General features: G+C 41.6%; 1 protein-coding gene and 1 non-coding gene across 3 annotated transcripts in view; both read right to left on the bottom strand.

The window, feature by feature from the left end:
• Patj (PATJ, crumbs cell polarity complex component) overlaps positions 1-15,076 on the bottom strand; it is a 203,310-nt gene that overhangs the window by 95,900 nt on the left and 92,334 nt on the right. For both annotated transcript variants that reach the window (XM_023718315.1, XM_023718316.1), the window contains exon 27: positions 12,315-12,392. In XM_023718315.1, coding sequence (XP_023574083.1) covers positions 12,315-12,392 — 78 coding nt within the window. The remainder of the gene's footprint in view (positions 1-12,314; positions 12,393-15,076) is intronic.
• Positions 14,526-14,661, bottom strand: LOC111817435. Its single transcript, XR_002821636.1, has one exon. It is a non-coding gene; the product is annotated as a U4 spliceosomal RNA (small nuclear RNA).

The following is a 15,076-nucleotide window of genomic DNA, read 5'->3' as shown; positions in this document are numbered from 1 at the left end:
CTGAGCCTCTGGGAGGTCATACAACTTAAAGTTGATCTTTTACTGCCAGATGGCTTGGCCACAATATAAACTTGACAAAGGCAGCCAGTGGCTGGAGGGAAAACATCTGACCCCTTATAACTTGTGTTATCACAAGGGCAAATGGCCAAAAGTCCCTTAAAAGCCTTACTGCTCTCCAGACACATCCGTCCCTCAGGCCTGTGGAGGAGACCAGAAACTTTGGCTCTTTCCTCACTGCTGGCCTCCCTTGCCCGGCCCTCCTCCCTGTGTGGAGCCACCAACACTTGGAAATCTCTCCCTCTGCTCCCCTTTTGCCCTGCTCTTGGTCCTGCTCCGCCCTCTCCCACCAACCTGTACCCCAGTCTTTGTCTCTTTTTCCTCCAAGTTTCTCACTTGGGGACAAAGTGTGACCTAAGAACAGCGAATGTCACACTCTTCCCTGGCCAGGTGCACACCTCCCTCTGCAATCAGGTGCTCAAGCCAGCAGTGGGGGGCGGGGGACAGCAGCCGACAGGGCATGGACCCTTGTACGTCCTGCTCCTGCTGCTGAGCCACCTCTGTACCACAAGAAGCGGATTCTGAGTCACTGGCTTCGTGGCCCTCCCCCAGCCGTGCTACACTCAGGAAAAATTCAGTCTCTCCTTCTAGAGGCCGGGAGATGGCTCAGTAGAACAAGTGCTTCCCTGGCAATTGCAAGGCCCTGAATTCAATCCCCAGTGCTGCAAAAAAAAAAAAAAAAGAAAAGAAAAAAGTCTCTTCTTCTGGTTCAGTCCCTGTCAGTCAGCCCCAGATATCTGCTCCAAGCTGCAAAACCGAGAGGAGCCTGCAGAAAGAAATTTGTAACTGCCAATGTAGCGAAAAAGCCTGTTAGAATTCTGCTGACTGTGCAGCTTTGCCAGTAGCCACCCAGCTGATGACCCCATGTGCAAATTAGAGAGCGCTCAGTGCTTTCCATAGGCTCGAGCAGAGGACAGTCCCCAGGCTGGTGACTCACGTGCCCCAGCATAGTGCAGTTAGTGAGACCAGTTTGAGACAATACCCAGTGGCCAGAAAGCTAAGGGGTGAAGCCCCACATTCAAAGGCTGCTTGACCCGATATAGGGGGGGATGTCGGCTCCCTGGACACGCCCTCCTCCCTGTCTGCAAGTCCAGGACTTGTGGGCTGCGAGCCTCCTCTGCACACTGGGCTTGGTCCCTACCTCTGCTCAGCTGGCTGGCTCCCACTTCAACTGACACACTGTATTGGAACTAAAAGAAAAATACAGTAACTATAAAGAAGAGGTTTTACATTTTCCAAATTCTTATAAGAGATCTCTCTAATTGACCTCCAAAAAGTTCTGACTAGTCTTATGTAATTACAAACTTAAAAAAGGTTATTATAATTTAATCTGGCCACAATACATTTGCGGGCACGCTGATTTTGTAAAGATACTCACTTGTGAGTTCTGTATATTTGTTTATCTGTATGTCATTCTGTGAACAGCTGTTCCTCTTTGTATTTGAGCTCCAGGATATAGACTTAAAAGCTTTCTCCTGAATTATCAGCTAGTCTAAGTGATATAAAAACTGGTTGACTCGGGCCAGGGAGACAGCTCAGTAGAATAAGTGCTTGCCTGGCAACTGTAAGTCCCTGAGTTCAATCCCCCGTACCAGGAAAAAAAAAAAAAAGGCTGACTCACAGGTCATCAAAAAAATTTAAGCTAATTAAATGGTATTCATTAAAGTGGGGAGGGGCTAATCATCTCAGCAATGAAATTGTGGCCTTTAGGAAAGCCGGACCGAGTTCAGTGGGAGGAGCAGCATTCTTAGACACGGTGAGGTGAAGGTGTTTATTTCACAGAGAACAGTTACCCAATAAGACCAAGAACCCAAACTGAGCCCACAGATAACCCCAGAGACAACGGACTGAGCTAGAAAGCACAGTTTGCCTCTGCCATAGATTGGTGTCTCGCTTCTTAGTACTACTGGAGTCCTTGCTACCTTTAAACTTTGAAAGTGTCACCTCCTAAACAACATGTATGAATTTTAAACTTTATTTATTTTTATTTTTTTTCTTATTTGGCAGAACTGGGGATTGAACTCAGGCCCTTGCACTTGCCAGGGAAGTGCTTATTCCACTGAGCCTTCTCCCTAGCCCCTTAAACTTTAAAAGAACCTAATAAATTAATTTGAAAACACATAAAACAAAAACTATAAATGATTAGAAGAGTCTAATTTTACCATTAAAATGAATAATCACCAAGTCATGATAACAAAATAAGAAATTACAGTATGTTCAATACTGTAGCTGAATAACTCAATTAATTTGACATAAAAACATTTTTGTGAGCTTTTTTTTCTTTTTTTTTTTTTTAGCGGAACCGGGGACTGAACTCAGGCCCTTGTGCTTGCCAGGCAAGTGCTTATTCTACTGAGCCATCACTCTGGCCCTCGCATAAAAACATTTTTAAAAAGACATTACTAGGGCTGGTGAGAGAACTGAGTGGCAGAGCACCTGCTTAGGTAAGTGCAGGATCAGGGTTCGATAGCTGGCACCCCATGCCATGCTGTCCCCACCCCTGGGTATGCTGAGCCAGCAACTGAGTCCAGGTGTGGTGGCGCACACCTATAATCCCAGCACTGGGGAGGCTGAAAACAGGAGGATCACTACAAGTCTGAGGTGCTTAGTGAGACCTTGTACCAAATGCACACAAAAAATAAATAAAAATAAAAATACATTACTGAATAGCACATATTCAACTACAAACAGTATTACTTTTGTTAGGTCTCACTATGCAGCCCAGGCCAGCCTCGAGCTTGCAGGTACCCTGGTGCTTCCAGCCCTCCATCCCCATCCATCACGTCTGCCTCAAACTTAAAATGATGAAATGTATTAAACAGACCTAGCTGGGCATGTGCCAGCACTCGAGAGGCTGAGGCAGGAGGATCATTGTGAGTTCAGGACCAGCCTGGGCTACAAAAGGAGCTCAAAATCAGCCTGAACTCCCATAGCAAGATCTTGTCTCAAAAAGACAAAAATAAATAAATATAAAAATAAATAAATAAAAATATTTTATAAGTAATTTATTTAATAAATAGATAAAATTTGTGGTCTTACGTGCTTATTTTATTTTTTAAAATTTATTTATTTGTTTTTTTGGCAGAACTGGGGATTGAACTCTGGCCCTTGTGCTTGCAGGCAAGTGCTTGTTCTACTGAGCCACCTCCCCGGCCCCTTAGGTGCTTATTTTAGAAAAGAAGGAAACATAAAAAGTTAATCAACTTTATAAGTAAGTAAAGAGTTTGGAGGCTGACGAATAAACCCAAAGAAGGAAATAAGGCAACATAACCATGAAAATGAAATTAAGTAGCAAAATAGTACAAGAGAGAAGACCAACACAGTTCATAGGTTAATTCTTCAAAAAGAAGAACTAAAAGAAAAACTACTTTTAAGATTAATCAACAAAACTGTAAGAAATTACCTACATTCCTAAATAAAAGAACTAGATGGAGAAGAGATGGCAAGTCGAGAGAAGACAGAATGATGTCCTGCCCACAAATGGAAACAACTAAGGTGCCACCTTGTACCTTGAGAAATAAGTCCCTGGCCAAAGTCAACTCTGGAAAATCTGAATAGTTCCATAATTACTAACTAACCAAGTCAGTATTTTACTTTTTTTTTTTTTTTTTTCCTACTTGGAAGACAGAGGCTAATTGGCAAAGCAATGAAGGAATTAGTTAAAATCATTTCACATACCCTGCTGGAAGCTAAAAAAAGACAAACATTTCCATTGTGCATTTTAACAGGATCACACAATCAAATCTCAAACTAATTTTATGTATGACCACAGATGCCAAAAACATAAAAGAAGTAATACTAGCAAAGGGCAAAAACAGATTATGATCAAATTAAGTTTAATCCCAGAACTCAACATTGGCTCGATACTCTAAAATTTGTTAATGCAACTTATCACATTAAGGGATTCATTGAGAAATTTTTATTTATTCATTTTTTATTTAGCACAGGGTCTACAGGGTCTCACTATGTAGATCAAACTCATAGTGATTTTCCTGTTTTCAGCCTTCCAAGTGCTAGGATTACAGGCATGCGCCATCATGCCCAGTCTCATAGTCTCAGCATACCCCAGGGGCCAGGGTCAGCGCCGGCATGGCATTTCGGGGATCGAACCCCTGAGCAATTATTTACAAACCCCTTTGGCGTACATCATATTCCACAGTGAAATGTTATAAATAATTCCTTAACTGTCAGAAGGGAAGGGACAGGAATGTTTACTTTCACCTTTATTAACCATACAAGTGACAATCTTAGCAGATACCATGAAATAAGAGAAACAAACATTGAAGAGAGAAATAAAACAACTTTTTCCCCAACATACCTATCTCTGTATAGAAAATCTCAAAATGAAAATCTATAGACATAGCATTAGAATCTGAGGTTCACAGTCTTATTAACAATACTTTATATGCACTCATGGAGTATGTGAAGACACTAGAAGGCCACGTATAAATATGCAAAAGGTTCATCTTTCGATGGCAGGTTTGTGGGAGATTTTTATTTGTTTCCTTATAAGTTCGTGTTTGTGCTCACAGTTTTTGGCACAAGGTCAATTTGGGTTTTTTAAAAATCTTTTTTTTTCTACTAATTTGCTCATTTGTTTTATCTCATTTCACTATGGAAATATACATTGGCTTTTACTTATTTTTTTAAGAATACAAAATAGAGACATAAATAAAAAAACAGCATTAGAAATGATATAATATTTCACTAAACAGAATAATAGGAATTCAACAATGTTGCTGTTTTACATGATACTATCTTCAAAATAGCTGTTCTCATTACCAGATATAAACGTGTAAGACTCATTTAAAATAAATAACAAAGGAGTTACAAGAAATTCAAAAGAGGGGCTGGTGAGATGGCTCAGTGGTCTAAAGCACCTACTTAGAACAAGCTTAGCAAAGCACAGGGACCGCGGTTCAATCCCCCAGCACCACAAGCCAGCCAGCCCTGCCCCCTGGTGGGCTGAGCTGGCCACACACACACACACACACATAAATAAATAAATATTTAAAAAAAAAAAGAAATTCAAAAGAGGTGCAGATGCAGGGGCTGGGGTTCGATCCCCGGGTCTGCCGTGCCAGCCCCACCCCTGGGGCACACTGAGACAGCAATTGAGACTGGGCGCGGTGGTGCGGGCCTGTAATCCCAGCTCTTGGGAAGGTGTAAACAGGTGGATCACTACGAGTTCGTCTGATCTAGTAGTGAGACCCTGAACCCCCTGTAGACCCTTCCCTAAAATTAAAAAAAAAAAAAAAAAATTCAAAAGAGGAAAAAAGTCAGAGTAGAAAAAAATTAAGCATTAACTGTTCCTTTAAAAATACCAGCAGTGGGGCCGGGGAGATGGCTCAGTAGAATAAGCACTTGCCTGGCAAGTGCAAGGGCCTGAGTTCAATCCCTGGTTCTGCCAAAAAAAAAAAAAAAAAAAAAAAAATACCAGCAGAGGGCCGGGGAGATGGCTCAGTGTAATAAGCGCTTCGCTGGCAAGCGCAAGGGCCTGAGTTCAATCCCCGGTTCCACAAAATAAATAAATAAATAAATAAAAATAAATAGAATACCAGTAGAATCAAAAATACAATTAACCAAAGTATTCTTCATATGTACCCAAATATATCTTTTTACCTTCTTACCTAGGTCCTATTCCTCATCCTAGCGTTCCTTCCCATTGAACAACTGCTTTCCATTTCATAGTATCTGTTGTACCTTTTAGATTTTTTTCTTTTCCTTTTTCTTTTCTGAATGTATTTGGTACAGGGTCTGGCTATGCTGCTAGGACTTGCAGTGATCCTTCTGTTTTTGGTCTCCCCAGCGCTGGTATTACAGGCGTGCACCACCACGCCAACTCGGGGGCTGGCTCAGTGCCCCTGGGGGCGGGGTCCCCGCAGCATGTGGTGCTGGGGGTAGGAACTCGTCCCCGGCTTGTCTAAACAGACGCTGAGCTATCTCACTGGTCCTTGTACCTTTTAGATTTTCATTATTCTTTCAAATTCTCACACTGAGATAATATATTTGCACATGTGGATCTGATTTATTTCACTTACAGATAGTCTCCAGCTGCATCCCTTTATCTACAAAAGCTTTGGATTTATCTTTTTTTATATAGCTGAATAATGCCCCCATTATGTAAAAATACTGTGTCTTTTTTTATTCATTCCTCAGTTGGTGGGCATTTGGGTTGTTTACAAGATTTAGCTATGACAAATTGCACTGCTATAAACATGGGCATACATATACGGCCGTGGTATGACGACTTTAGTTCTTTTGGGAAAATACCCAGGAGGGGAACAGCTGGCTTGAATGGGACCGCCACTCCTAGCTTTCTGAGGGAGCTCCACACTGATTTCCACAGAGGTTGTACCAGCCCGCACTCCCACCAGCAGTGGAGAAGGGCTCCTTTTTCCCTACAGCCCCTGCAGCATTTGTTATTGGCTGACTTCTTGATGATAACCATTCTTTCCGGTGTAAGACATTATCTCAGTGTTGTTTTAATTTGCATTTCTTGAACGACCAATGATGTTGAACATTTTTTCATGTATTTATTTGCCATTTGTATCTCTTCATTTGGGCCAGGGAGATGGTTCAGTGGAATAAGCGCTTCCCTGTATCTCTTCATTTGTTGAGTGTATATTCATCTCAGATGCCATTTTTGGATTTGGGTCTTTGAATTTTGGAAGCCTGATTTTTAAAAAATTCTTCCTATGCTCTAGATGAGTCCTTTGTCTGATGGGCAGTCTGCTATAATTTTTCCTACTTTGTGAGTTCTCTTTTTATTCTATTTGTGATTTCTTTTGATGTGAATCCCAATTGTTGATTCTTTTAAGTATTTACCATGTAATTTGATTTTTGTTCATGAACTCTTTACCTACCTCTGTATCCTTAGGGTTTCTACCTTCCTCTTCCAGAAAATTAAGTTACCAGTTTTAATATTTAAATCTTTGATCCATTTTGACTGTAGTTTTATCCAAGGCAACAGGAATGGGTCTGTTTTAAGCCTTTGGCATGTGGAAAGCCAGTTTCTCCAGCACCACTTATTAAGAGGCTGTCTTTCTTCCAGTGAGTATGTTTGGGCCCTTTGACAAAGATAAGACAACTGAGTGCTTGTAGTTGTGTCTACATCTAATCTGTTCCATTGATCCTCAGGTCTGTTTTCTTGCCAGTACCATGCTGATTTTATCACATTAGCTTTGCAGTACAATTTCAAGTCAGGGATTGTGATGCCTGCCGCCTTTCCTCTGTTACCTGGAATTGCTCTTGCTATTTTAGGTCTCTTCTGGTTCCAGATGAATTTTAGGAATTCTTTTTTCTAGATCGGTGAGGTATACTAATGGTATTTTAATTGGGATTGCATAGAATCTGTATAACAAATTTTGGAAATATGGCCATTTCACAATGTTGGTTCTTCCTACCCTGTAGCAAGGAATATCTTTCCATTTTCTGAAATCCTCTCTGATCTCTTTTTTCAGAGTACTATAATTTTCACTATATAGATCTTTCACTTCCTTTGTGAGACTGATTCCTAAGTATTTCATTTTGGGGGGTGTTACTGTGAAAGGCATGATTTCTATAATTTCTCTTGGTGCGTTGTGTATAGAAATGCTATTGATCTTTGAGTGTTGACTTTGTATCCTGCTACATTATTGAATTTGGTCATTAAATCTATGAGTCTCTTAGTGAAGATTTTGGGGTCTTCTATGTACAGTATCGTGTCATCTGCAAACAATGATAATTTCATTTCTTCCTTTCCAATCATTATTCCTTTTATTTCTTTCTCTTGTCTAATTGCTCTGGCTAATGTTTCTGGAACTATATTGAACAGGAGTGGTGACAGTGGGCATCCTTGTCATGTTCCTGATCTTAAGATGAAGACTTTCAATTTTTGTCCATTAAGTACGATGTTGACTGTCAATTTGTTGTGATGGCTTTTCTCAGATTGAGGTAAAAACCATCAATTCCAATTCTCTGTAGTGTTTTTATGTATTTAGTGAACAAGTGTTGGACTTTGTTAAAAGCTTTTTCTGCATCTATTTAGATGACCATGTGATTTTTATTTTTGGCTTCGTTGATGTGGTGTATTATATTTATGGTTTTGTGTATATTAAACCATCCCTGAATACCTGGGGTGAATCTCACTTCGTTGTGACATATAATCCTCCTGATGATTTGCTGCATTCTGTGTGCTAGTATTTTACTGAGGATTTTTTTTTTCAATTTCATTGGCTGACATTGGGTTATTCAGAATTTTCGTACCTTCTTGACTTAGTTTTGGTAGTTCAGATGCATCTAGGAATCTGTCCATTTCTTCCATATTTTCCATTCTGTGAGAGTAAGGATTTTGGAGATAAGTATTGATAATCTTTCCAATTTCTAAAGGGTCTGTAGTGATTTCACCCTTTTCATTCCCCATTGCATGAATTTGAGTTTTTCCTTTCCTATTTTTAATGAGGTTGGCTAGGGGTTTATCAATGTTATCTAGTCTTTCAAAGAACCAACTCTCTGACTCATTAATTCCTTGTATTGTTTCCTTTGCCTCCTTTGCATATATTTTTCCTCTGATCTTTATAGCTTCCTGCCTTCTTTGGGCTTTGAGCTCAACTGCTCTTCTTTTTTAGGGAGTTTGAGGTGTAACATAAGATTTTGAGGAGGGGCTTGTTCTGTTTTCCTGATGTGAGAATTTATCTCTATAAACTTCCCTCTTAAGACACCTTTCATTGCATCCCACAGGTTCCAGTAAGTTGTATTTGCATTTTCATTGGATTGTAAATACTGTTTAATTTTTTAATTTCATCCATGACCCACTGATTATTCAGAAGGGTATTATGTAGTTTCCACATGTTTATAGAGTTTTTGCTATCTCTTTAGTCCATAATTTCCAATTTCATTACACTATAGTCAGATAATATGTATAGGATAATTTCGATTCTTTTGCATTTACTTAAGCATGTTCTAAGTGCTAGCACAAGATCTATTTTGGAGAATGGCCTATGTGCAGCTGAGAAAAATGTGTATTCTGATGCTGTTAGTAGACCTTTACACTTTGTGAAGGTCTATTAAGTCCATTTCTTCACAAGTTCAGTTTAGATCTGCTATTTCTTTGCTATTTTTTGCATGGTTGATCTATTTCTTTGTGTCAATGGGGTGTTAAAGTCCCCCTATACAATTATGTTATTGCTCATTCATTTTCTTATGTCTGTTAAAATTTGCCTTATATAATTGGGTGCACATACATTTATAATTGTTACCTCTTCCTCTTGCAGTTTTCCCCTAACACTTATGTAGGGACATTCTTTGTCTCTTTCTGTCATATCTGGTTTGAAGTTCACTTTGTCGGCAACCAGAATAGCTACCCTTGCTTTATTTTTTTCTGGTTTCCTGTCACATGGAGTATTATTTTCCATCCTTTGACATTCAGTCTATTTATTTCTTTTTGAGCTTAATGTGTTTCTTATATGCAGTATATTGTTGGATTTCTTGATCCACTCTGCCAGTCTGCTTCTTTTGATTGGTGAATGAAGGCCATTGACATTGATAGTTATAACTGTTATGTATTGATTTATCTTTGTCATGTTGTTTTCCTACTATAGGATCCCTATTTTTCCCCTTTGCTTAACTGCTTGCTCTGCTTGGTGGTTCTCTGCTGTTATTGTTGAAATTGTGGTCATCTTTGTCTCTTTCTAAACTATCTATCAGTACTGTCTATAGGGTTGGTTTGGTTGTCATAAATTTATTCAGTTGTGCTTTGTATCTAATCTCTCCATTAAATTTAATGGATAGTTTTGTAGGATACATTAATCTGAGTTGAAAGGTTTTTTTTTTATTTAGTTTTGTTTTTTAGGACTTCAAGTATCTCACTCCACACTCTTCGAGATTTGATGGTCTGTGTTGATAAATCTGCAGTGATTCTGATGGGCTTTCCATTATAGGTGGTCTATTTTTTTCTCTAACAGCTTTTAATATTCTGTTCTTCTGCTCAATTTCTGGGATCTTGATTATTATGTGTCTGGGTGATAATTTATTTTGATTATGGCTAGTTGGAGTTCTATATGCTTCAGTTATCTGTATATCAGATTCTTTTCCCATGCTTGGGGAATTTTCTGCTATTATTTCTATAAACACTCTTTTTATGTCTTTTATGTTATCTCCAGCTATTTAGTTGATACCCATTAGTCTCATATTAATTTCTCTTTGCATCATCTTGTAGCTGTTGCATTATTTCCTGGTTTCTCATTATTTTTAAGGGATGTCACCTTTCATGTTCAGTAGCTGCAATGCTATCTCCAACATCTGAAATTCTGTCTTTATTCAAGCAGTTTTGCTAGATTAATCTGTCTCATGCATCCTAGTTCCTCCTTGTGCTATTCAATGTTTTCATCACTTTCCTACTCCCTTCTATTTTTTTTTGTTTGTGTCTTCTTTAGCTGTATCCAACAATTCTTTCATGATTGTTGTCATTTCTTTTCATACCTGAGAATTATTTCTGATCTGATTTCCTCCACAGCCTGATGGAGTTGTTTCTTTACTTCAGTTGCTATCATCTCCGACATTTCAGGTGTGTAACTTTCAAGTTCTTCTATGACCGTGTCTCCTGGACTTGTTTTGGGGTGGACTAGAGGTCTGAGATTGTCTTTTGTTTCTTCCTTTTGTCATTTTTTGCAGTGCTGGTAGACAGGAAGGGTGCAGGGCAGCGAGGCTCTCTAAAGTACTGGAGGGCAGGGCAGGCTCACCAGCGCTCCTGCTGCGTGGGGTTCCATGTGGCTTCTATCTCACTGAGGAGAGGGGCAAGCTGCAGCTCAAGAAGGATCCAGTGATGAACGGTGGTGCAGGCTGAAGATGTGCAAGGCTCTCTTGATGGTGCAAGGCTCTGCAAGGGTCCTCACATCACTGTGGTAGTCCTGACCCCCCAGGGGTCTTCAGGGTGAGGAGTAGCAGCAGGGAACAGAAAACTCTGGCTGGAAGACTGGAGGGGTGGAGCTATGGCTGCCAAGTCTCCCAGACAGTCTTCAGGGTGGGGACAGGGGTGGAGTGGCTGGAAACAGCAAACTCTGGCGAGAAGGCTGGAGAGGCAGGGGCTAGCCTACCAGGTCTCTCCAGCAGTTTTCTGGTTCAGCAAACTCCCTTTTTGACCATTTATTTATTTATTTATTTATTTGGTATAGAGTCTCACTACACAGCTCAGACTCCTAGTGATCCTCCTGTCTCAGCCTCCCCAGTGCTGGGGTTACACGTGTGTGTTGCCCCACCCAGTTGTGGTGGCCAGCTCAGCACAGGACCCACACAGCATGCAGTACCGGGGATCGAACCCAGGTCGCTGGGTTTGCCAGGCTGGCACTTAGACCTCCGAGCTATCTCCCAGCCCACTAGGTCAGTTTTGTTACGAAAGAAACACAGAATGATGTTATAAGATACTAAATACAGAGATAAAAATTAATTTTATGACTTTACACTAGCAACAAACAGAAAAAACATCAGAAATAGCTGACTTCTTTTCAAAATAATCTATAGATTCAATACAGCTCCAACTGAAATCCCAAGATTTTTTTTTTTTTAGGGGGTAGAATCTGAGTAGGTGTTTCTAAATTTACACAGAAAAGAAGGCTGCACATAGACAAGGCTTTAGAAGAAGAACCTTCAGAAGAAACTGTTTTCCTAGAAGGCGAATCACTACACAGTGCAACCGTCGGGGCCCGAAGCACATTTTTGGACAGACACACTAATCAACAGAGGAACAGACGTCCCTGGCCGGTGAACCGAGGCTACACTCCCAAGTCGAGGGACAGAGACGGCCCTACTAAAAAGGGTTGGCTCCTATTTATCTTTATGGGAAAGATGAGATTTTTATCCTTACCTGACACTAGATGCTAAAATAATATTTAGGTCAATAAATTTTACTAGAATAGCAGAGGGACCCCAGCAGGGTGGCCAATTCTGACTGGAAAAGAAAAGGGGTTTTCTGGGAAAGGGGACATTCAAAGGGGACAGCAGTGGGAGGGGACCTCCTGGCCCACCTCAGCAGCCAGGCCTGGCAGAGGCCTTGCCCAGCGGGAAACAGGGCCGGCTGCATGGCGACAGCTGGCTTGTCCCTTGTTGTACCAGCATATCACCAGGCTTCTGGCCTCGGTCCTGGTGAGAGCCAGTGCATGGGGGGGGGGGGCGCAGAGGCAAAGGATGTCTGCGTGGACACCCTTCAAGTCAGACTCGGGTTATAGCTCAGATGCACAAGGGGAAGCAGACACTCTTTGCAAGCCGGACTCCCCACTTACCTTTTCCTTTCTTTCTTTGGGGTCTTGATCCGGGGTGCTGTCCACTTTGCTGCCCTTGTTTTGAGGATTAGGAATGACCTACATCACAAAGAATAGGGGGAGGGGATGGAACGTAAGTTCAGAGGCCAGTCATCGCATTTCTCACAGGTGCGTGCGTGTGTGTGTGTGTGTGTGTGTGTGCATGTGTGCACTCACTTGGGCACCTGGTGCAGGGCCTGAACTTGGGGCCTCGCCCATGCTGGCACAAGCTCCGTCCCCGAGCCACACACCCACCCTCCATCCTGTGCTTGCTTACTCAGGTTTACGACTTCATCTAAAAACTCATGATAGGAGGATCACAGTCAGGGCAAGTGTTAATATTTCAGAAATCTGACAAGAGAGAATCTGTAAAATTAAACATTTGCTCTGTAGGCCCAGAAAACACAGAGGAAGAGGCTGCGGTTACAACGCCATCGTCCAGACACCTCCTCCTGCAGTTTCAGTGGTGACCTTAGCTATTTCCTAGGTAGGAAACAGCATTCAGTGGGCAGGTCCTCCCGTTCCCCACTGTTCCAGGAAGTCTGTCATGCGGTGCCCTGTGTGTGCTCAGTAAATCTCACCTTCGCTGGCATGGGGACAGATCCCAAACCCACCTCCTGCACTGCTCAGCTCAGCATGGCGAGAGCTTAGTCAGTTTTCCATCTTTCCATGGTGCTCAGAAGGGGCCTGATACATAGTTGTGCTCAGTAAATGTTTATAAATTTATGAAGTTAAATTTTATAAATAACCCTTAATGAGGCTAAAAGTACAGCTTGCTTTCGGGCTGCTTTCCGTACAGCAAGGAAGCCCCTTGGGGAGGTACACTGCTGTTGATCATTTCTCAAGGCTCCTCAGAGCGCTACCACACGGGCGTGGCACAAAGCCTGGTGACACCTGGCAGCTGACAGCAAAAGCCAAGTTCCTCTCCCAGGAAACCCGGGGAGCCGCCCAGCTGCCCAGAGAAAAGCGCATGGAACACAACAGACTTGGGCTTCCTCTGCAGGCAAGCGGAGGTGGAACTGTATCCACTTTCACTGGGCCGAAGAATCAACTCAGAACATCGGGGAAGTCTCAGGGAGGTGTTACTGCACTTAGAGACCCTCTTAGGTCCTCGGAGCCGCCCCCAAGAGCGGGCAGGAGATTAGTGCTTGTGCCTCCGCTGTGCACACTACAGCCCAGGCTGGGGCAGCAGCCTGGCCGGGGGAGGAGCCGGCATTCATGTCTGAAGAATCTTAAAGCAAAGCCACGCTGGGCCTACACGCTGAGACAATGTCCGCAATGTTTGGGGAACAGCAGAGCAGGGTTTTTTTTTTTTTTAACTTTTTATTAACTTTATTGAAAATCAGTAATAATTATATAGCAAATTAAAAATTGTAGACAAATATTGAAATGTGAAAGATATAAGATGTAGACAGTGATTTTTCTGAAAAATATTCTGAAATGAATACATGAGATTAACAATAGACTGCACATTGTAAAAAATTATGTACAAACTTAAATGAATAACAATAAAAATTGTCTAAAATAAACATGAAGAAGACTTCAAAGATCAATCATATAATAGTTCACTCTGTGCCAAAATCAAGAAACCATTCTGGCCTCTTAGTTGGACTCACAATTTAATTTTAATTTTTGAATACTATTTTGAAATATTTAATTTAATTTTGAATTAATATTTAGTTTTCTCTATATTATTTAATTTTAATTTTTGTTTTATGACTTATACTGTTTCTTTGACTTACAATCTACTTATAAGATATGGCATATTTTCTCCTAGTATTAGAAACTTTAAAAAGTGTATTTCCATTTTCCATTCACTTTATATTAGTTTTTCTTTGTCTTTTACACACACACACACACACACACACACACATATGAGAAAATATGTATATAACCTGACATAAGATTGATACTGTTTTGTGAACTCTTCAATGACCTACTAAATGGGTTCACCTAATATAATTATATTTTACATAGTCCTGCACAACTACCACCTTGACAGCTCTTTATTCTTTCTCCAGGACCATCCAGCAGCTTCTCCTGCCTTCTGGATTATGGACTTTGCCATGTTCTAGAAGCAGAGCGATGTTTCTGGATACACATCATTAGCAAAATTCATAACACAAAATGCTCATAAAAAGACTTCATCTTTTACCAAAAAATAGAGGACAGTGTATTCTTTGTGAAAGTAAAACATACATTTGTATGCAATAAATACATAAATACATCTTTCAAGCCGTCTTGGAAGGCACTGGGAAGAGTTTCCAAAGAGCAATAATTGTGCCTCAGATAAACCTCACTGGCCGCGACACAGCCACTGCGCAAAGCCACTGCGCAAAGCCACTGCGCAAAGCCACTGCGCAAAGCTAAGCTCGCAAACGCACACAAACTGCATGTGCCCAAGACAGGAGGCGCCATTACAAAAAATGGGGTTGGGCAGCTCCTCTGGGACACAGGGAGGAGCACAGGGAGGAGCACAGGGAGGAGCAGTGGCAGAGAGCATAAGGGGGAGCACAGGGAGGAGCAGTGGCAGAGAGCTCAGGGAGGAGCACAGGGAGGAGCAGTGGCAGAGAGCTCAGGGAGGAGCACAGGGAGGAGCTCAGGGAGGAGCACAGGGAGGAGCACAGGGAGGAACAGGGGCAGAGAGCTCAGGGAGGAGCACAGGGAGGAGCAGTGGCGGAGAGCTCAGGGAGGAGCACAGGGAGGAGCAGTGGTGGAGAGCACAAGGAGGAGCACAGGGAGGA

Source organism: Octodon degus, unplaced genomic scaffold, assembly GCF_000260255.1.
Source record: "Octodon degus isolate 3935 unplaced genomic scaffold, OctDeg1.0 scaffold00057, whole genome shotgun sequence".
NCBI classification, from domain to species: Eukaryota; Metazoa; Chordata; class Mammalia; order Rodentia; family Octodontidae; genus Octodon; species Octodon degus.
This window is presented reverse-complemented; position numbering and strand designations above follow the sequence as displayed.